Genomic DNA, 24,259 nt, shown 5'->3' on the forward strand with positions numbered 1-24,259 from the left:
TCACTAACACGATTTGCAATGAAGATGGGGTGTTTGTTGTTGAGTTTATCCACTTCAAGACGATGGTACTATCTGTCCACATAAAGTCTTTGTCCACAGTAACCGTTAATGCTCGACAGATTTCCCTTTTTAAACGGGCAGCGCGGAAAGCGGCTTGTAATTCCAACTTAGGAACTGTCATTACCTTCATAGGTGCAACACGGGCCTTGCCCAAGACAAACGCCAGCTCTGTTATAAACTCCCCGGAGGTCCAAGTTACTTGAGCCCTAAGAAAACGTACTGCAGTGAATACGTCTTGCGAGCTGTCACCAAACATGTGGAGTTCAAGATGTTGGAATGGTCCTGAAAAGTAACTTCTCGGTATAGTGATCTCAGCTAACCGCGGCAGTTTCACACACCCGGCAAAGAATCTGTCAACTGTGTCTTTAGGCAACTCGTCATCTCAACTTTGTCCATTGCCACGCCAGATGTCTTTCAAGATCAAACGAGCACCAACAGTAAACGGTGCGACAAGACCAATTGGGTCGTAGACCTTTGACACTAGACTTAAAACCAAGCGCTGTGTTAGACTTTTTGTGATGGTGCTGTTAGTACCTCTACTCACAACCAGAGTATCGTTGTTGTGATCCCACTTAAGCCCAAGCACGTGCATTGATTCCTCCTTGGATAAAACGATGACCTTCGGTTCAGTGGATTGAGCTGACCCATCAATTCGGTCAGCTAGATCTGGTACATTGCTTACAAACTTAGTAAATTTGAACCCACCTAGATGGAGAAGATGTACCAATTCCTTCGACCTAATGAGGGCCCTCTCGGGGGATTCCACTGAGTCTAAGTAATCGTCCATGTAGAAGTTCTCAAGGACGGCTTTTGCAGCTTCTGGGTACTCCTTAGCATTATCACTTGCTGTGCGTTGAAGTGCGTAGTTGTCGCGGGTGGGCGAATCTTTTGCCCCAAGGATGTGGCGTGTATACTGGTGTACTACAACATTTGATGTGGGGTCCTCCCGCTACAAAAAGTGCAATGATGGCTGATCACATGGTAACACTTCAAACTGGAGGAACTTTCCCTCGATGTCGGCGGATACGGCAAATGGATGTTTTCTGAACCGTAGGAGTACCTAGATTAGGTTTTACAGTAAGTCAGGTCCGTTGAGTAATGACTTATTAAGAGATCTGCCATGGAATTTAGCTGCTCCGTTTAGTACCCTACGGACCTTGCCAGGCTTGTTCGGGTTAACAACCGGATGGTGTAGTAGGTACCACTCTCGTTTCAAGCGACTTTCCACCTTATGAGCATCTTTGACCCTTACTACGTAGCCTTTGTCTAAGTCCTCTTTGATGGTATTCGAGTACTTTTCCCCTAAAGTCTGGTCTTTCCAAAGATTTTAATTGAACAAGCGCTGAGAAATAATTGTTGGGCAGTTAGATGTTATCTTAAGCCCATAGAATTCCGACATTGTACCTTTTTCCATTATGCACGGTGGTGTTTTCAGGAATTTCATGCGCACGTGCATCCGAGGAGGATCGTGGGTCTACTTGCTTAAGTGCGCCGTACGACTCCATGTCGTACCAAGATTTTACCTGACTAGCGAGTTCAAAATCCTGCTCCACATTAGCTTTGAAATAAGTCGAGACTAAACCTGAAGACGACGGTAGAGGGCCGCTTAGAACCCAACCTATGGGCAAGCGAACAGCGAGGGGTGAGGACTTCGCGTTGGCAGCGAAGTACTCTAACGAGCGGATGGCATGATACACATCCTGTCCAAGTATCATCTCGATGTTTCCATATCAATATGTAACTGGGTCTAGAACTGCTAGGTGCGGGTATGTTTCCTGAAGTGCTTTAATGTTAATGACATCGGCGCCTACTTTCAAATCTTCCTTTACGTAAGGGCTGACTTTAAATGGTTCAAATGCTTGGTTGTCGCGTGGTGTTGCAATTAGTTCAACTAACTTAGTGTCTACAACCTCCTCGGTATTTGTACCCTTGACTCTTAGTTTCAATGCTGTACCGTGCAAACCAAGTCTATTTGCAAGATCATTGGACACCCAAGAGTTACTGCAAGCGGTATCGCACAAAACTAAAGCCGTGGTATTTTTACCAGAAGAGCTCATCAACTGTAATTCAGTCACCTGAAGGAGGCTTTTCACATTGCTCACAGATGACAAAGTAGTGGTCTTACTCGATGATTGGACACTAGAAGGTTTACTTTGACTTGTGCCAGCATTGGAATTACTATTGATGTTGTTTGAAGGGGATTTTGACGGATAAACCCTCTCAGCTCTACGGAGAAGTGTATTATGGGAGCTGCTGCAACCGTCCTTTCTGCATTTCCTAGGGTTTGGGCATTGCCTGAACATATGCTTTTCTCCCAGGCATGAAAAGCACAGTTTTGCTTCAGCCAATACCTTTGCTCGCTGAGTGGTAGACTTTTCTTTGAATACCCTGCAATGTTGCCATGATCTTATGAAAACAGGAACCAAAAATTTAATTTGGTACTAATACAAAAGTACACATACATATACAACAGCACAACACAAATGGGTTGAACCGAACCCTAGTGTGACGGTTTGCCTAGCAAACCGCCAGAGAGCTAAGTTGTTCGTCGAGTACAATAGTACCTGGCGAAAGAAAGAAAGAAAAAAATGTGAGTGCTGAAGGCGCGACACGGGACAGAACGGGAGATGGGACGGACGGGACGATACGCCGAACGAGTAACGCACGACGCGACGGAAACTGGACGGACAAACGGGAGCGTCGGTCGAACAGCGCACGACGTAGCGGCAAGATGGCACGGGCGGGGCGGAAACGTCGGGCGGACGGCGCTCGACGAAACGGGAAAACGGTACGGACGAGAAAGAAACGTCGAGCGGATAGCGCGCTACTGGACGGGAAACCGGGATAGCACGGGTGGGAGACGGTAAACCACAAGCGAGGAGGCGGGAAGATCAATGCTAGCCGACCACAGCAACGAACTCAACCAAACAAACTGGCCGTAACTCCAGAACAAACTGAAGTCACACCCTAGAAAGAGGGAGAGAATCTACTGCCAGTTAAACTAGCACAAAACATTATGGGACTTTATCTACGGTACCAAAACATCAAAACATTTTAAATAATTTACGGCAACGAAGTAGTATAACCAAAGGTCGAAAGGTCAGGAAATTTACTAGCTGTAACTCCAGAACAAACTTAAGTCACACCCTAGCAAACCACCATACCCAGACAACAGAAGGGCATACTACCAATATTAATCCAGCTACAACAAATTGCTAGCAAGCGAGTGTGGTGAAAGTCACGAAACAAACCAGCCGTAACTCCAGAATGAACTTAAGTCACACCCTAGCGAGGAATGAGACTAAACAACCAACCAGCATACTAGCAGAAAGTAAATTTACTACAGCAAAACTCAACATACTAAATCATACAAGATAAAAACGGGGGATAGAAGGAAACAGGGCGACACGGAAACAAAAAGGACGGAAACGGAATAATGAAACCAGATAACCTGCGGAAAACGGACGGTAGTGAATAACTCAAAGAATGGGGAGAGCGAAACGTTTAGTAAAGCGCTATCGGAGAGAACGAACCACAAACTAACCCGTTACTCGTGAGTTAACTAAGTCACACCGCCAGTCAGCGGGTAGACTAACACAACAACGCAAGACTAAGTGACATTCAGGTTATCAAAGGCTTGAGTTCCACATCCTCGAACGCATGACGGGTGCGGAGCGTTTTACGGCGGCGCTTTGAAAGTTTTTTTCGGTCGGGAGCGTGTTATTAAGGACCGGAGGTTGTTATTATGGGCTAACCCTATAGTGAGTGTTTTCAGCTCAAGCGCAAGCCTTTGGTGTAACGCTCTGTACTCTTTAAGTAAACTAAGATCTTTCTGTTTACGTCTAGACACAATGTCTTTCACTAAATGGATGGTAACTAGAGTACCACGCTTGAGCTGATTTTTTTTAAATATCAGGAGTTTCCTCTCTGGGGCAATACAATATAGCTTCCATATGCTCCTGTTACTCTTCAAGCACTGCAATAAGCTGCGAAGGTGTTAGAGGCTTATTGTTGTTACAGCGAAGACGGGATAATGAATTGTTCACCACATCATGCCATATAACTAGCCACTTTTTATCACGAAAAAAGTGACGCGGTTTTTCGAAATTGCGCGGTTTTTCGGACTTTCAAAGCGTTAGGATTAAAACTCAGACCCGGTAATGCGTAAATTCCTTTTTTACAATGGTCTTGTAACGCTTGAGGCAAAGTTTTTACGGCGTGATGCAATGAACTGGCAGCTAATATAAAAGCCATATAATGTTTTCTACAACATAATTGACTTGAGGTTTGCTCAAAATCCGAACCTTGATTTTAAATGCACGATTTTCACGAGTTACCAAAAATAAGCGCTTATTTGCAAAAAAAATCAGTTTTCTGATTCTTTCTGTTTCAAAATTTGATAATCTTGACCAAACTTTTAATTCTACTCTTTTTTATACAAATGTTCGATCCGCCATCTATCAACGCTTTATATAAAATTTTTTTGCAAAATTTTACCAAGTTTGGTCAATTTTTTCAACCTTTTTTTTGCTTCGCGAGATATAAGGCGTATACAGCCTTATTGCAATTCAGAGATACCAATACGTACTACTGCCAATTGTTCAAATATCGGCCAGATTTTTTCAATTTTGATAAATTTTTTTTGACAAACAAAAAAATATGGGTTAGGTTATCGGTGATGAGGGATTAATGATAATACCAGAATAAAGGAAATGAAACAGAAAAAAAATTGAGGGGGGTTACTAGATTTGCCGGTTTCTATAATATTAATTTACTGCAACAATCAGAAAATTTATTTGAATGCGTCTCACAAGTTTTTTTGAAGTTTGAGACCACCATCCGCTCTTTTTTATGTTGAAAAGGTCATCAACTTGCATCCCCGTTGGCTTCAAGTGAAAGTTGGGTTCAAGCGATGCAAACGTCGGGTAGTAACATGCGTCGACTTTCTTTTGGCTTAACTGGAAATCCAGGGTAGCATCCAACATTGCCAATAACTTTTTAAAATGCCGGCCATCTTCAATCAAATTTCAAGACAGATCGTCTAATTTCCAAACTGCTGTGACCTCTCTATCAGATTCACAGCCGGGATGATCAATTTGAAATGAAGTAATTTTGAGACGTTAACCTAGTTAGTTAACTTAGTTAATCTAGTTAGTATTTAACTTTTGAGAGATTATAATTAATTCGCTCTCAAACTGATACCAGATGACTTTTTAGCTATCAATCATTGTCAATCATTAACAATCACGCGCGGCTGATAACTAAAATTGAAACTAAATTAACTCGCATGTTCAAAACGATTTCAAGTCTATCCTCAATTTCGCTAATACATTGTTGACAGCAAGATTGTTGACGTTAATTAGTAGACGTTTTTCAGTTCAATCTTATACAAAAGTGTGATAAATTTGCGAAAGTTGTTTTTTCCCCGTTAGAATACACCTTGTGTGAACTATTGGAAATCGTTGGGCGCCAAAAATATAGGCGGCACCAAAAATAAAGCTGATAAAATCCGACTTTCGAAATTTCAATTCATAATCGTATAAAGCAACGTTTTAGCAAGAAAAACAACTGTATTCAACAACGTATTAAGGCAAAAGCATCGTTTACTTGAAGGCAAATCTAGCTTGATCTTTTTTTAGCAGGTCTTAGTCTAGGTCACCAATTTAAACTAATCCGTTCAAAAAACCGAATTTTTTAGGCTAAGCGATCAGTTTTGAGCCATTTTGGAAGTTATTCTTAGTGGGAAATCGGCCTTGGTATTTCTCAGAAATAATACGTATGTTGCATTTAGAACGGAAAATCTAAGCGAAAGTTTTGATATAATACGCACAAAAATTCTCTATCTAATGATAAATTTATTCATTTCAATTTACTCGGTAGCATCCTCCGGCCCGGAAGAAGATGTTGGGAGGATTGGTACAAGCTTAACAAATGGGCGGACCAGCGATCCGGACGACGTTCGTACGACGGCGGAGAGGGCGACGCTGTCGGAGCCGTAACGGAGCTCTTCAATCCGAGCAGTTGGATAGTAACCCCTAGGGTTGCTTTCTTCAACGATCCAAACCAAATCACCAACCTTGAGATGCTGCTTGGCAGGCGTCTGCCACTTAGATCTACGGTTCAGCGCAGGTACATACTCTTTAAGCCAACGTGCCCAAATTGCATTTGCGTAGGACTGTGCACGGGCGTACCGCTTACGATTATCGAACTCGTCGACGCCAATGATAGACGGATTTCCGGTTGCTTGATTACCGAGTAGAAAATGGTTAGGTGTTATTGCGCCTAGGTCGGACGGGTCGGCGCTTACGGGCGTTAAGGGACATGAGGCCCAATAAACGGAGTAAACTGAGCAATGCGGCTGCTCTTCTTAACGGATTTGTAGTCAAGAAGATCCTTTCTTTCAGTATTAAAAGACTCTCCCTGAACCAAGTACTGGAGATGATGCTCGGCTTCGTCAAACTCAACAGGGTCGGCCATGCTGCCGTCTACGGTACGGTAACTTTCATGAGATGGTAAAAGACGGAGCACATATGCGGTGACACGAAGTAATTTTTGATAAGAACTGAACTTATCAAACGGGATTAGATTAATGCTTTGTTCCTTAGGGGGGATGCATTAAATCACCAAGAAAAAGTTCCAACCTTACCAGTACCACTGTTCTTATTCCATTTACAAATGTAAAATTGAAGATTTTTGGGTGCAATGTCTTCTAACTAATAATAGGGTTCAAGGGTAATAAAATTGACCCGCATACTTGACCCTCATACTTTCTAACCCAAATACTTGACCTGTTCTTATTTCTAACCTTTAGGTCTCGCGGGAGGACATGATTAACTTCCCGTACAAACTGCACGTGGCCAAACTGAAGACAGACTTGAAGACGAATGTGATCCCGATTGGCCTGATCAAAAATGGAACATACTATCACAGGTCAGTATAGATTACTATTAAATTATACTCAAGTTAGTTTCGCGGTAGCCCAATTTAGTAGCCATTCATGATGGAGAAATTGATAGCTCACTTGTAAAAAAAGTTTAGGTAAATTTCATCATTTTTCGCTCTCATAGTTGTCAGTTCTCGGCTTAAGTACTCAACAGTCATACCTGGGTTTAGGGTATGACACGCCATTTCAGCACACTTCTTGTACACAATGCGCTGATTTGTTAAAAAAAGTTTAGCTCAAAAAATACATAATATGCTAAAATTATATCAGGTTTTTGAGCGCAATTTCCTATATGGGCTTTCAAACAATTCCTCGGCCGTATACGCATGATGTGATTAACATTTTTCAAACAGGTAAACTTAAAGTTTAAACAAAGTTAAACCACGCAAAAAATTGTATGTATAAATGGCGGCATAACATCTTTTAATTTTGTTTGGTCAGTACCAGTAAAGTCAAATAACTGAATAAATTCTGGCTAAATTAAACGAAAAAATTAAACAGAAAAAAAACGAAAACAAAAATCAATCGCTTCTGTTAATGAGTCAGTAAGATAATTGTTCCGACCCCACCTTAGTAGGAGGAGGAGTTATATGCTCAACAGTTTTATTGTTCAGTCATTTTTGGGCGATCAATATACTCATCGTACAGAGTTGTACCGATCGCTATATTCATCGTACAGAGTCGTATCTTTGTTGTTGTCCAAGAAATCGTTTGTCAGTTTAGTTAAAAAATATAATAATGCCGAAACTCAGCCCTAGAAATTGCTGACAAAATCTTTCTAAGGGAGTTCCAGTTGTGTTTCCAGTTCCTGAAAGAGTGTTGTCGAATTAAAACTCTGCCCGTTTTTCGCTCGTTTAACTCGATAATTATCCAAAATGCATCATTTTAAACATATCGGTTTTGCAGTTATTTGGATTGGATCAGTTGTTTGTTTCAATGGACACGCAGCAATGAGAAGGTTTTGGTGTCAATATGGCTTCTAAAAATCACAAACTATTCGGATTGGAGCACTATCTTTTTCTGCTTTTCACAATGATTCCAAATAAAGATTCAATCGAGGATACATTCTATTTACGTGCAAATGAGACCCGAATTATTTTGTTTCTGAAGAAAAGCTGATGGTTTTTATGGATTCGACCATTTTTTTGGGTGTTCTTGTGTGCTGCCGTCATTTGTTGTTCTTATTGCAGTCTTACAATCTAGTCTCACTAATCTCAATTGAACTGGCTTCCTTACGTTATATGAAGGAAACTGAGTAATTCTTCCAGTTGATACCTTATGGCTCTTATGATTCTAATAAATATATTTGTTTTATAAAAATATTAGTTAATTTTTCAACTTGCGACTTCATCTTCTGATTTCTGTCAACTTATAGCACCCCATCATTGAGTTTAGAGAGCATTTCTTTTCTCGTGAACAAAAATTTAGTTTTTTTATATTGTGTGTTTCAACTTATGGTTTTACGGGATTGATCCTATTTAAAGATCCTGTTTAAAATGGATAACATGCCGTTCATACTTGGGTGAAAAGGAATACGTTGAAAACCTGATTCGCAATCGCCTACTGCCAGTCTGTTATTTTCTAGTTTTGGATGACATAAATCTGTTTAACAAGTTTCTATTAGACTTAACTTCTATGATTTGCATCAGAACACTGGTTAATAACTTCTGTTTGTGCAAAGACCAGATCCAGTGAAATGTTTTTTATTAAAGACAGGCATACTTTTCGGAACTGTTCAGAAAATAATAATAAATTTTTGTCTCCCGTCAAACAGTTTTCCTAACTATTCACCATACAAGAATCCATTTCAGTTTCGAAAAGAAATGAAAAACTTTTGGAGGGGGGAAATGAAAAGATTCAAGTACAAATCTACCCTTCAGTATGGCGAGTTTTCGAGAAACTTTTATAATTGTAACCTTTTTTACCGTAATCTGGGCACTACCAAGCTGGTTGTAATATTTTTGGTTGAATTTATTTTTAGTATTATCATTATCATTATTATTTTTTTTATCATACTGCGATTTTTCCGAAAAAAGTTAATATTATTTTATTATTTGGTCATTTTATAGGTTATTTGCGTCATCTTGTAACCTTATCACTTTAATGACAGCTCCGCTTTGATTTAAATGGTAGCAGAATTGGACATATATAAATTACTTAGTGGATATCTTACGGTTTAGGACGGCTTCGACACTGTTTTGCCGGTAAATTTTATCGAATTCGAGTGATTAGATTTTGAAATACTTTTTTTACTCATACATCAATTAATTTCGAATAAAAAATTTATGAAAGAGTTCTATCTCTTCCCCATTTGATAAACAATTTAAAAAATGGATGAGCGGGGTGGGAACATTATCTGCTAGCCGTTATCACCAAGAGCCCTTGAGTTCAATGCTTGTTAGTTATTCTGTTTTTACATTCAGCCTCCACTATTGACCCAGAATAATAACGTTAAATACAAGCAGTAAATGCAACAAAAATTATCATATCTAAATCATGCCAGAATATAATAATAGAAGTGTAAAGCCGAGAACATAAACATCTTAACTATCTTTCGCTTTCTTCACAATAGTTTTTAAAAACAATTTAATAGCTGCGAAACGAGAGCAGCTATTATTGGGGACGTCGTTGTTTTTTTTACAATTCAAAGAATTTGAATTGTTTTGGGGTGCTGTCTTTTATCGAAGATCTGTTCACATATTTTCATGGTTTTTGAAGTCAAATTGGAGTAGTGATTTTGGTCACGCCGAAACAGGTAGTGGAACGAAAAAGCAGTGGTTTTGTGGCGTTATTTTTTTGCTCTTATTTTAAAGTAGAGTGAGAAAACGGTGTTTCAATGCTTGTTAGCTATTCTGTTTTCACATTCAGCCTCCACTATTGACCAAGAATAATAACGTTAATTACAAGCAGTAAATGCAACAAAAATTATCATATCTAAATCATGCCAGAATATATTAATAGAAGTGTAAAGCCGAGAACATAAACATTTACTATCTTTCACTTTCTTCACAATAGTTTTAAAAACATTTTAATAGCTGCGAAGCGATAGCAGCTATTATTGGGGACGTCGTTGTTTTTTTTACAATTCAAAGAATTTGAATTGTATTGGGGCGCTGTCTTTTATTGAAGATCTGTTCACATATTTTCATGATTTTTGAAGTCAAATTAGAGTAGTGATTATGGTCACGCCGAAACAGGTAGTGGAACGAAAAAGCCAGTGGTTTTGCGGCAAGAATTTTTTTTGCTCTTATTTTAAAGTAGAGTGAGAAAACGTTGTTTGAACGAAAATTCGCAAGTGTATTTTTGTTCACATGCGGCAATTTCACTTTGATATTTTCTGTTTTTTCGGTTTTTTGAATCAAATTTTTCTAAATGGTTTTCCCAATCCAGTCATAGTTTATTCTATGTCTAGCTTTTTATTGAACCAAATTTCTCTTTCTCGCTAGAAGTCTTTTGTTCACATGCGGCATTTTGACATTATTTTTGTATTTTCTTTAATCTGACTTTTTTGGAACTGGTTTTCCCAATTAAATCATATTCCGTTCTAGGTTTAGTTTTTGTTTAGTCAAAGAAAAATCTTTGAATTGTACGTCAGGAGTTGTCCTTCTTTGTTTTCTTTTCATTTGCTTTAACTTTTGATCTCGCTTTTCGTTTTAGATCGGTCACGATTTTCACGTTTGACTTCTGACTTACTTCACTACTTTTCAACTGAAAAGATTTTAAATTTTTTCACGCATTGAATTACGCAATGGGGTGAAAAACGGTCAGAGTCAAAAGAGCAAAATCAGAAGAGGCTGGATAAACCGATAACGCCCGGTCATTAAGACAGTTCAATAAGTGTTTGCTAGCTGACAATGAAATTAAGCTTATTAGCTTCCAGTTTAGAAGCTGAATAAAGTATAGTTTTGGAATCTAACTTAAAGTGCAGGCAAAATGAGAACACTTTTTGACACTGAAAAAAAAACAGAAAAGAATTCGGTCAATGTGTCTAATTGGAGTACTGATTTTGGTAGCGCCGAAACGGGAAATGGAGCAAAAAAGCGAGTGGTTTCGCTGCGTGAAATTTTTTCGCTCTAATTTTAAAGTAGAGTGAGGAAACGGTGTTTGAACAAAAATTCGCTAGTGGTTTTTGTTGCAGCAATTTCACTTTGGTTTTTACTGTTTTTTTTTCAATTTTTTGGATCGGATTTTTTTCTAAATGGTTTTCTTAATCCATTCATAGTTCAATCAGGGCCTAGTTTTTTGTTAGAATCAAATTTACATTTCTCGCTAGTAGTTTTGTTCTCGCTAGCGGCCTTTTGACATTGATTTTTTTTGGTTTATTTTCTCATTTTTTTAGAAATGGTTTTCCCAATTCACTCATTGTCCGTTCTAGGTCTATTTTTTGTTTATTTAATGAAAATTCTTTGAATTGTACGTCCGTCAGGACTTGTCTTGCCATGTTTTTTTAATTCGTTGTCTTCGTCGATGATTCTTGCTGCCATTGAGCATATTTCAATTTCAGTGACTTGTACTGCTTTGCAATTGACATTTGTATGCATGACGTCCATTTGTTCTGCTTTTATGTCAATTGCGTGACTTGCCTCACTAAAAAAAATGACTTCTAAACTAACTCAATGAACATTAAATTCACTAGTTGAAGATCAATAGTGTGCATCTAAGTAGTGCCAACCGTGTATGCCCTAATTCTTTTGTTTTAGAGTCTTGATTTTTTGATTTTAAATATTAATTTTAAAAAAAACTCCATTAGGGCTTTTTCCTCATAGAGCGTATGTGTCTCATGAAAATGACAGTCCGAATCTAACCCGAAAAGTCTAGTGGTCTATTAACGGACTGGTGGTCAATCTGTCTATCTTATTTCTTTAGTTGTTTCAATTCCATGGAAGGCTACAAGCGTCTATCGCGGCTATTTTCCGGCTATGTTTAAAAACTGTCCCGATATTAGATTCTCATCTTAATGAGCTTGTTGTAGTTAAGGAGAATCAATACCTCATTAATTAGTTAATTAATCAGTTAATTATATTTAATTACACTAGTTACCAAATTGTTCTGCTTATAGAGCCCTCCTGTTCAAAGCATTGGCTGACCGCATTCTTGTCCCGGTCACTCTGGAGAGGGGTTCTTACAACAGGGCATGGAATGTGGTCACCCTCATGGATGATATTCCCCCTGGGGGACCCAATTACCCCCCTAAACAGTACCTGGTCGACCTTATTCACGAACCGGGAGAACTTCACGAGTTGGAGTCCCAGAAATCAATTGCGTACCAGCGACTATAATTGATTATGCACGCTAATTATGATCCAGTTATGATCGAATCCAGACTTTATACGATCAATCCGTGGTGTACCCCATTCCATGGTTTCAAACTACATGTCAATTTCTTAAACTCAAATTTGGAGAAAAAATATATAAATTTTCACTCAATAATTTTTTTTGTCAGATTCAACCAATCAGCAGTGCGCCCCGAGTCGAAGTGTGCATCTGAACGCGTTTGTGACGTAGACCGTTTCTAAAAGCGCTCAAGGGGAATATTTTATTTCAAAATCTTGGGTTTACAATCAAAGAATAGTGGTCATTGCTATTTTATAACATGCATCAACATTCCCATTTCAACTCAATACATTAAACGAGTAACAAAATAATAGCTCATAAACCTCCACATTATCACCGAATTTCTCTCTCTCTCTCTCTCTCTCTCTCTCTCTCTCTCTCTCTTCTCGTCGATTTGATTTTTTCCAATATCCAAATAGTCGCTCTATGTAGATGTGCTCCGCTCTCGTTGAGCGAGACAACAACTGCTGAAACTGGATACATGTCCCAGCTTGTTGGGTGACAAGTTAAGATAACTATGCTCTCCTCTGACAGGTTAAGCTACAGCTCCTCCAACATTGGATTTATTTGCTACAGTTTTCAAAATCGAGCAATTATCGAAATTATCGCTTTCGCTGAGCCACGCATTAGTGTGCTGGAGTAAGCTTTGCCAACCGATTGAAAGCAGGTGATATACCTGAATGATTTAAACTGCAGTTATCGGTATAATGAACGATTTGCTACAGGGCCTTTGACACTGTTCTATAGAAGCCTTCAAAATCTCAAATGCTAAGCAAAAAATGAGTTCCAATAACACAGCGATTTTGGCAATTTGCTAATATTTTCGTTCCACAGCAGATGTGAGAACATAGCTATACCTCTTTACTGTATCTGATATAATGTTGGTATGCAGGGAAGAAGCAATGGTCAAGTCCAGTGCATCCAGCTAAATCACGTTTTATTAAAGCAAATAGAAGTGACCTGGCATAGTTGCTGCGTGGTAATTTTGTTCACTAACCATTGAGATTGACAGCAGTACATGGGATGATTTTGGTTCTCATTCGATTACGTGATGTCCTAGAGATCAATACGGCCGTTAACAGACTAAGAGTGGTCTGCAAGAGTGTATCCCAGGATGATGTGCGCGACCCAAGCCAGCTCTGATCAGACTATCCAGACCAAAATCGGCTCTGATCAGCCAATCCAGATCAAAATTGGTCATAATCAGACATCCGTGAGTCGCGCACTGGGGGTACCACACCGAATTCAGTCGCGCAATGGGGGTACCAGACCCACTTCGATCGCTCATAGGCGGTACCTTGACTGACACTTTTAACTGTTGAAGTAGCAGTAATCATTGGTATAAAATATTTTTTTTCAGAAATATAAACGCCATTTTTTAGATGTTTTTTAATGTTAAAAAAAATGTTAGTTTGAAACAAAAAATGTCTTCAGGTCAATAACAATTATCAAAACTTAGTATTTGGCGTGGTCTTTGATGTTCATCAAGTAAAATTGGTAAGTGCTCTTCAAAAAACAGTCCCACGGGTGTAACTATATCTTTTTTTTCGGGGGACTGGCCGTTCTTTTGGCTTAAACTCTTGGTTATCATCAGACTTTCCAGACTCTGGAAAAGTTTCTGATCAGACTGTACAGACTCTGAAAAAGAGTTCTGTTCAGACTATGCAGACCATACCACGAATGTATCATGACCCCAGAGCACGCTCTGATCAGACTATCCAGACTCTGGTCGGGGTTCTGATCAGACTGTTCAGACCGTAATAGTGCCCTGATCTGACCGTGCAGACTCCGGATGGGATCCTGATCAGGCTATCCAGACCGTAGACAGTGATGCCAGACTCTGTGGAATGGTCGCGCTCTACCCCTGTGCGCAACCCAAGTCGGTCTGACCAGGGCTGGCTTGGGTCGCGCACCTCTTCCTGGGATAGAAATCAAACATGCAAAACGGAAACTTTGTTTGCTTCCTTATGCAAGAAATCCGTGCTGAGCTGGTACGTACAAGTCCATGAGCCGAAATGATGGAGATAGAGCTCCTGTCACGCCCCTATTTCGTGCCTCATAGTTACGTGATGATTTTCCTTTAAATATCCATATAAAGTGCAATAATTAAGTTCGTATTCAGATAGTTTTCAAGGCCATATCTAGCTCGCATTTCCATCAATGCTTGTAGGCTCTATTTTGTTTATGATTACTAAAAGCATTCGCAGATTGACAGATTACTGATAAACATATTACGTACCCAGAAGCCACAATATTTACCTTTTAAAGTTCCGTAACAAGGAATTTGTATAATTGGTATAAAAAATCATGAGAATTTATGTACTTGGTGAAGTAATTACGCTGATATAGTAGGTGCTAATACGGAAATTGTTTATGTATTTAACAAACATCAAGAGACATACAAAATCCCGGCAATTGCCCAACTTGAAGGTCAGTAAATAGTTGCGAAGGATCAATACAACTCGAGGTACCACTCTGCGGAGCCTAAGATCATCACAACACCAGAGAAGCAGCCTGAAAATCAGTTGATAACAATATCTCAATTTATCAATAAAAGTTGCAAAACTTCTTATTGAATATTGTTTATGAATTCTGATATGTTTGAAGGTTGAAATAGAAAATCTTTATAAAACGCTAAGTTACGACAGACTTCCATCGAGCTAGGTAAAGCCGTGAAAAACTATTAAAACACAAGGCAACAAGTGGATACATCAAGCATTCCAACTGCTCAATAAACGGCTACTCTTAGCTAATTATATTCAAATTATATCCACAAAAATCGCACTATGAAACTATAATAAATCCTTTTACAATGGCAGTAATTCTAGTTTATTTCTCCAAAACACCAAAAGAATAGCTCTTAAAGTTAGTGCGTAACAGCTCCCGACAACCAGTCTCTAGACTGAAGCAGTCAAGGCTGTGCTAAATAAGCAGCGTCTTCTAAAGAAGACTGGTGTTCGAGGATTGTTGCAGAAGCGTACTCACCAACTTTAGTTTGGTTTTGTGCTGAAAGAAATCTGAGTTTTGGAGCAAAATCCGCTTAAAATTTGTCGTGTGTTTGTTTTTCATCCAATGAAGGCTTGCAAGTGGTCTCTACACTTGGAATTGAAGCCCACATAGGAGTCATTTACTTGATCGACTGATTAGAACTCTTAAACCTGCAAGCCCCTCTTTGTCGTTTTCGTTGTTCCTCTGGATTTTGCTATAGACTGCGTTAAAGTTCGAAAGTGATCGATGGTCATGTTTGAATTTTCATCAACCAGGGCGGTATTGTGCTTTCTAAAAGACATCGCTAAGTTTAGTTTGAACCGAAGTTTTGTCTGAACCGCTAAATTTTACTAGAAGTCGAGCCGAAACCTGCAACACAGAAAAGCCAATTGTTGCTTTTTCCAAATCATAGTCATGTTCTGTGTCACTTTCTATATTTTTCTTGTTGTAGCATAAACAAAAAAAAATAAACCAATAAAAGTGTCGAAAAATATTATTACCTCCCTTCACTGTCGAAGACAACAATTAAAAAAAACACGTCAGCAAATTTTTGTCAATGTCCTCAAAAAAGAGGTATTCTCCTTACGAGACACTTCGAAATGGATTACCGGATGAGAGGAATTATATAACACTTGAGCATATAGAAAGTGCATATAGAGTCGAACATATATCGAAGAGTGATTTCATTTTAGTTAATGGAGCCTAACAATTAGCAAGTACCTTAGACCCACATGGCTTGTATTACATAGTAATAGAGCAAAGCCGCTCGCTGTGGTCTGTGAATATCAAAGAAGAATCTCTCTAACCTCTCTAGCATCTCAAAAAATTCAATTGCCGTCAAAGTAAATTTTCTTAACTTAAGACCCGAAGTCGATTTCAAAGAAAATAAGTTTGACAAAATTTTGGAGAGGCTAAGTAAAAAAGGACAAATATTTTGGATTGAAAATCATATTTTCCACAAACAATGCAAAAAATGGACGGCGCTCGTCTTTGGCTTTTGTTGATATACTTAGTGCATATGCTTTTCAAAACACAGCTGGAAATTTGATTTAATTTTTGAAGAAAAAAGGGATTCAGTTTGAAGAAAAAGCTCAAATCTTCAACATAATATAAGCATTTGAGTGAAAGAAAATTAGATTGGAACTTGATATACTTTCAAAGGTTGAGCTTGATTAAACAATTAATCAAAATTGAATGACAAATCAAAAAAGTTCCCAATGTAACATTTGCGTTACATTTACATTCATTTGCAACAACCTCGCATGGCCCTGCTTTTTTTTTAGTTCTCCACCAGAGAGACCAGCAGTTTTTTCAAAACGTTACGAGACTGCTTTCCATTATCAGATATTCTAAATTACTTTAAAAAATTTATTAAAAATTATTTTGCTTTTTAAAATTAAATCAATGTCTGGACCTCAAATATAAAATACAAAGCGGCATTAGAGTCAAAAGAACATTTCAGATCTTTGCTCCTACGCTATCTGCTAAATTTTGGGGTTTAACTCATAATTTTTTTCACAATTGCTAATCATGAAATTCTTTAAAATGCATTTGTCATTTCTGTTCTGCAAATGATGCTCGTAACGCTTACTAACTTCGAATTGGAACTTATCACAATGGCATCATTTTTCTGCTGCTACGCTACTATTTGCAGAGGTACCTCTGAACGACCTTCAAAACAATAATGTAAGCTCAAAAAGCATGCCTCTGCCAGAACATGTTTTACTTATGAGAGCAGAGATTCTAGCCACTGGTTTGTTTGTTTTTTTAAATCACATTCCTTAATTGAAGTTAAGTTCAAACCAGGAAGGCTCGTTAATGTGCGTTCACACAAGATGTTCCGACATGCGCTCATCTACATTTTTGACATTAATTTCAACCAAATGAAGAGATAATCAAAAACAGATATTTGAGTTTAAAAAAATTGTTACACAAACTGCTAAATGAATAACATAATGCCAAGCCCCATTACAGCGCGCACGAGATTCACACGAGTAATAAAAATTAGGGAGAAAAAAAATAAACAAATAAATAAGCAAAAAACAAAATACATTTTTTACGTCACAAATTCAACACCTACACTGAAAGCACCTAGTAACAACGTCAAAATACAATCAGAAGAAAGCTTCCTAAACTACACAAACTTACTTTTTCGTTACTACGAAGCAGATGGGACCTTATGTTAATAAGACCAAGTAACAAGTTGACAAAAAAAGCAATAATGAGGCGAAATACAAAAGTTAACCAATATTTTTTAAACCAAATATTTACCAACGTCTTAAAAACCTTTAGCTTTTAACAAAAAATTCTTGTTAAATTTATTAAAAAGCCATTACGAAACCAATAGAATCTGTCTTTGGTTAAACTAAGCCGCAGAACCGGACTATAGATCGAGCAAAAAACAAAAAAAAATACAGACAATTTGCGAAAACAAATTATTGAAGCCATTAAAATCTTTCGCTTTTATCTGAATATTATAATTTTTAATTTAATTGGTTAAATAAAATATTTCAGTAAAAACTATACTGAAAAAAAATAGGTTCACCTGGGCCTAATTTAAAAATCATTAGGATGTGTTTTTACGCGATTGTGCTTACAGAAGAGAAATAGTAACAATTATTGACCACTGACAAAACTTTTATGAAAATGAATATTGTTTAATGAACAAAACAGCAGCTACGATGTAATATCATCAGCCAATTTAATCATCAAACTACAGAAAAGTGAATGGGGCCCCTCAATGGTGAGAATTAAATACCCAAGTTAACAATATAACAAAAAAACTAAAAAGTTCAAAAAAAAAACGTTTGAAAACAAACAATATCATAAACTTTAATGCTTTTTGCTATAATCTTACTACATTGAGTAACTGCATTCGTTCAATACTCAGTTAGAAGCTTCTGAGACCTCTCAGCCCTTAACTACTGCAAAGAATAAGAAACAGTTAAAAACATTAAACTGAAAAAAAAATTGAGAAAAGTATCGAAGCCATTAAAAAAGGAACTATTCATTGAAAACTTTTTAATTTTGAAAATTTAACAACTATGGAAAATGATTTATTGAAAGTTTTCCCTATGCCTATGGGAATAATAATAGGATAATTAAGCCAGGATAATACGATAATTTCTCTATGCCAGTGGCAATAATAGGATAATGTGATAAGATTTCAAAGGGATCCAAAATTATGAAAAAATAACCAAAATTAAAAAAAATTAAAAGCTTTGGCATCCAAATCATAAACACAATAATTAGAAGATAAAACCGTTAACCAGATTAATTTTGGTTGCAGTAGAAAGGAAGCGGGTGCTGTCTATAGTGAGACTGACTAACAGTTCACGGAAACAAGTTTAAGATCGGTTAATGTTCAAAAAAAAATTTTTCGAAAAATTAATTTTAGAAGTCTTAACAGCCATTAGCTGTCCACTTAAGTTGCTACACAGTTTCACTTACTGCTTCTTAGGAAACCCATTCCACTTTTAGTCAACGAGTCTACATCATAGGACTACAAAACTTTTAAAAATCTAAAGAAAATCAAAACTTCAATAAAAAAAACGAAAACTAGTCTCTAAGTGACTTGAAAAAAATGAAACGGTTTTTAAAGTATCAGCAACCAAATAGAAATTTTTTTTATAGTAAACTTCCTTATGAGACGAAAACTACCCTTTTTCATGGCCTTTCGTCTGTTATGAACACAGGATTGTTTCATTTGTAGCATAAAATGTAACTTTAAATTGATATTTTTATAGAAAAAAATCTTAAATTGGACAAAAAAGTGACTAAAATCATTCCAAACAACACTGTTCACACAAAACGGTAAACTTCGATAACTCCTCGAAACACACAAAATTCAGAGAAATCTTATTTTTTGATTTCTACGCTGGACGAGCTTTATAATGATACCATTCACATTTCTCTACAACGAATATATTGATCGGCCAAAATTGTCTGAACAAAAAAGCCCATTTGAGTATATAATTCCTCCCCCCGCAAGTGGGGTCGGAACAAAAAAATAGCGAAAAATCATTAGATAATTCATGGTTGAAAAATCATCAAATGCACGACGTTTTTTGTGTTGATGCCGAAACAAGCTAACCCCTTTGTTGTATCAAAATTATGAAGATTATGGCGGAGCTAATTATCAGTCATTTTTGAAAGGGATTTCTTAGTATGGGAACGGCTACTAGTCAGAATATGAGCCTATCTGAATTTTTATGTTCTACCGAAGTCGGGAAAAAGTGAAGATTTGAAACAAAATTTTTGCAGGGGTCTTCAGAAACTTTTATGAAAACATACGACTAGTCTACCAGACTCTTACAAAGCTAAAGGAGTTATGACGCTTTCCTTGAAAAATGATTTGACCCTAATTCAGTTCATTTGTTCGTTTTACAAAATCATTGCTGTACGTATATTTTTGGTTTTTAAAAATTAGACGGATTAATTTCCTTTCTGTTTGTAAATTTAGCGTCCTGAGAATTCTGCGTTTTCGCAAACATCGTTCTGCCAAAGACTTGTTGAAAATTTCAATCTTAAACTTCGTTCTTTTTTATAGAATCATTTGTAAAATTCACACCTGAAAAAAGGTTTCTATGTATATAAAATAACCGACTAACGTCGGGCGAATTGCTCCCAAACGACCGGCGAGCGGTTGGCTTCGTCAGAAGCTAGGCACGGTTTAGTGAAGCTAGCTTTAGCTTAATTGAAGGGGCGTAAGTGAGCGCAGCTGGGGAGGGGGTGCACCGGGGGACTGATGGGGTGGCAACAGTGGGGGTGGGGTGGCGGAGTCAGTCTTTAAGAACCGCCCTTCGCACCATAAGTATAAGTCTCCAAAACATTTTCTGTGAATCGCATACTTGAAGACTAGTGAGCTGAAAGGTTCTAAGAGCACTTAATGCCCGCTGGGCTACCTGTTTATCCCGTTTTTGAGGACGAAAATTCAAATGCGTCAGACGATAAATTGATCAAGCGAAAAATCGCATAAAAAAGACCGACAGGACTAATATAATTGCTACAAACTTCGCTTGAGAGCAATTAATCAGCACATCAATCCTAGTTGGTGAGGAAACTAGTTCCCTGCAAACTATTGCGGAAGGTCGATTAAATAGGGCAAGAAACTAGACAACTGAGCGGTAAAAGGATTTTCATTCAGCACGTTAAGTTCGAAGTATAGTTTATACGACTTAATTACAAACTACTCGACAATTTGAGATGTTTTAGTGCCTGACTGTTTTTTACCTTCTATTGCTTTCTTCAGACTACAAAGAAGATGAGAGGAAAGACTGTATTTGGCGACAACCACAGATTATTTTTTTGCCTCAACTATGTGCATCTTCAACACAAATAATAATCTATATAAGAATCTCTGCTCTTCAATAACAGCTACTAATTAGTACTCTAATATTTTCAAACAATAACATTAGCTTATCTGCTTTTCCCGACCAACCTATAAATTAAAAATGCGTCTAAAATTCGATCAAAATAAAAACAATATACATTGCAACTTTCTATAAGAAGATTTATAGCACCCTTGCAACATTTATAAGCTTTAAACCGCTTATTTCTCTGGAAAAGTGAAAAAACTGCTGTCAATTTATTTTAACACATTCTCTAGATAGAAGCTATAATTGAGTTTGAGTTTTGACACAGCATACGTACGAAAACCAATTCTTGGGCAGCCTAGATCAAACATCAATCAGTTCAAAGGAACTTTCATTACTGACATCCAGATCATCGGCAGAATTGGTCGTAAAAGGACTTGATGAAGACTTGGAAGAAGAGCCAGCTTCTGTTTCTGTAGTTATCGATTCAATTTTCCTATCTGTGTAATTGGCTACAGCCGCATCACAGTACTGAAGAATAGCAGAGTCGATCCAGACATCCCTGGGGTAGATCATTCCTTTCTCAAAGTAGCCCAAGTGTCCCCCGTGATGTGTCTCCACGAAGGCCACGTTCCTTTTCCGTTCTGAAACAGTTCAACTATTCAGTAATGCCAAATTGTGCAATTCAAGATCAGCGCATTTTGAATAAGGAGTACAGTAAAAACATGATTTTTACTCAAAATAAGGACACTCACCAACTGAAAATACAAGGGTGATAATTCCAATATTTACCATTACTCTATTCACTTCAAACACAGCGCATTCATTGTGTTATGCCTTTCTCATTTAAACACCCAAACGCCAATCAGCAGTTAAGAAAAATTGATTTTCCAAACCCACATTAGATAATTGTAATATGGAAAAGGTATTGTAATTTTACTACGAAGTATACAATATACAACATAAATGCTTTATTAATGTTAAACATTAAAATCATTTCGTTATTTTTTTTCGAATCGGATCTCCTTCCAAGAATTCTGACCATGTATTACATTTCTTTGGTCCCTCAAAAAATTCATTAAAAAAGTGCAGCATTTTTAAACTTTGCGGAAGCTTATGTTCGGCGAAATTTTGTTCCTTTACAAATAGCTCCTTTTCGAACAACTTACAGTTAAACTATTATTGCAGATGATTTTAAAAAATCTATACGCTTGTTTTTCATTTTTTTAGGAACACAGTCTCGTAAGATATATAAGATTTGTATCCCTTTCTCCATTTTGCTCAAAAGCACTTTCACGTGTTCTGGATAGTTTAGATTATTGTCAAGAATAACTACCAGACATTTAACCTACTTCTTTTTCGAAAGCTTCCGGTTTTTACCTGTAGATCAACTTGCTGCTCTCTCCCATTACCACATTTGAATGGAAGCATTTTAGTTTTGTTACTGTACATTGCAAAACAACTTGTTAAATTGTTTCAGTTAAATAAACATAACCGGCGGCGTTGTTGACGCCGGCTAAATACACGCGTCGGCTGAATACACTCCTTCTTAAGACTTTTTAAAAATGGCTCGGACACCCATGACGTTTTGAATTTGGCATTTGATAATTTTCAATATTGGCTCTGCAAAATTTGCTGTCTAATTTAAATTTTCAAGATTTTACTAACGAGACATGAAATTGGGTGCCCCCTCCAAATAACCGAAAATCTACTATAATATGGGGTTACAATTTGGGGAGGGGTGGGGTATAATGGGAAGAGAGCCCATTGAGTGGGGTAGTGATACTAACTGGCGACATTGAGTGGTATGTCGTGGTAGAAGGGACCAATGAGAGGGTCATCGATGGCATTGATGAGGAGTAGGGGAATGTGCTCTATCTTGTCCAGGTGTTGCGAGCAGCTGTTCTCTCGCATGAAGTCCTCAAAGCACTCATACCCGTAGAACTTACTGAAACACCAAACATAACATGAAAAACCTTGTTATAGAGTCAAGTAAAGATAATCTAACCAAACAGAAATAACTACGATGTACGAGAAGTTGAATTTCAATCCGCTCTGTTGAAATATCAAAAGAGCAATTGATTACTGATGGAGAATTTAAGTACAATGAAATCTTTGGTCAGTTCTTTCGCAATGTTTATGAATTTGAGAAATTACGAAGGAAACAGTCTGAAAACCTCGAGATCCAATAAATCTGTTGAACACAGATGCCTTAGAATACAAGGTTGAATCCATTTGAACCGTGAAACGCTATTTCGGCTTCTATGACGAATCGCGGGAACATTGATCACGGTCAAAATTGAGTGCAATCAAGCCTCGAGCCTTTTTTTGGAAACTGAAATGCCAAAATAAAGCGATCTCACAGTATTGATACTGTTGCAGACCTTTAAAATAAGTTCATGGTTCCAACGTAGCCTCAATGCTATAATTGTAATAGAAACATTTCTTCGTTTATAGATAATTTTGGTACTCCAAAAGTTCACGAGCTGATCTCAAAAAAGACAAATGAACCTAAAAGTCTAAGCTGTTATTTCAACACGCAAGGTCTAAAATAGGTGAGAGCATTGCTTTTGTCAGAAAGTTTAGAAAACTAACGATAAATAATTTGACCTAAAAGAAAGTAGCTCAACATAGTCAGTTTAATTTTACAGAATTATTACACTGTGTTTCAATAGAACCATTGTTGCTTTAGCCCTGGCGCCCTCATCCGTCAACTTAACAGTCATATCTTGCAACATAAATTTTCCTTGCTGCAGTGACTTAGTGACCTGACACCCGCGCCAATTGAAAAGCCCAAAGCTCAAGTACGGTAGGGGGGATTTTTTGAACTAAAAAATGTGTCCAATTGCCTTTGCCCTAACTTAGAAGCCCTACAACTTGGCCATCCTCAGGCACGGGCAAATTTTCATTTTTAGGTCTTCTTGTTAGGGCACTAAGTAATAGCTGGAGAAAAAACGTTTGCATGAATTGAATACTATAATAGGCTTAGGCTTAAATGAGACGAGGGAAAACCGATTTAGAAAAAAAAACCAACTCAAACAAAGAGGCAAAAAAAAAGTAAATGCTAACACATAAAACTTAGTCGTCCGAGAAGCCTATGCTTGATCTTTTATCGTATTCAGAGAAACAGAGTAAAAAATTAAGCGTGCGTTTTTTGCTGCGCTCATTAGAGAGCTCAGGGTACCGCTAAGTAACACGTGTTCGATCTTTTCCGTTTATGTCCCCAACAGCTAAGTAGTGCATGTTATTTGCACCACCAGACGCACGTGCCATATTTTTAAATAATGATTTACTATGTGGGGGTTGACACTGGGGATGACAAACGTACTGGGGGGCACAAAGGGAAAAGATCCCAAGTGTTTATAAAACCCTGAATGAATGCATTGAACATATTGCAAACTTTTCGGTCCTCGCAAAATGCGTTTTTTTTTTCACTATAGACCCCTTGCCTTAGCTTAGCGGTGATAACCATAATCACCCCCCCCCCCCCAAGGGAGTCGAAACCTCCTCTAATTTTCAAATACTGGCGCGGGACCTCATAATTTTTGCACTTTGATCATCATGTGCAATTCTAAAACGTAAAGATAGCCAGCCCGCATATTGCGGGAACATAGCCGCC

The 24,259-nt window shown here is 37.7% G+C and overlaps 2 protein-coding genes across 3 annotated transcripts in view; one reads left to right on the top strand and one right to left on the bottom strand.

Annotated features, from left to right (window-relative positions):
* Positions 1–12,427, top strand: part of LOC142344445 (armadillo repeat-containing protein 3-like) — a 54,791-nt gene extending 42,364 nt beyond the window's left edge. Inside the window, exons 17-18 of the mRNA XM_075396095.1 lie at positions 6,872–6,990; positions 12,063–12,427. Coding sequence (XP_075252210.1) covers positions 6,872–6,990; positions 12,063–12,282 — 339 coding nt within the window. The 3' untranslated portion in view covers positions 12,283–12,427. The remainder of the gene's footprint in view (positions 1–6,871; positions 6,991–12,062) is intronic.
* An 8,162-nt stretch (positions 12,428–20,589) lies between these two features.
* LOC142344446 (monoacylglycerol lipase ABHD2-like) overlaps positions 20,590–24,259 on the bottom strand; it is a 32,681-nt gene continuing 29,011 nt past the window's right edge. For both annotated transcript variants that reach the window (XM_075396096.1, XM_075396097.1), the window contains 2 exons: positions 22,431–22,588; positions 20,590–21,284 (listed from right to left, as the gene is read on the bottom strand). In XM_075396096.1, coding sequence (XP_075252211.1) covers positions 21,004–21,284; positions 22,431–22,588 — 439 coding nt within the window. In that variant the 3' untranslated portion in view covers positions 20,590–21,003. The remainder of the gene's footprint in view (positions 21,285–22,430; positions 22,589–24,259) is intronic.

This window comes from Convolutriloba macropyga, chromosome 8 (genome assembly GCF_964194025.1).
Source record: "Convolutriloba macropyga chromosome 8, txConMacr16.3, whole genome shotgun sequence".
Classification (NCBI taxonomy): Eukaryota; Metazoa; Xenacoelomorpha; order Acoela; family Convolutidae; genus Convolutriloba; species Convolutriloba macropyga.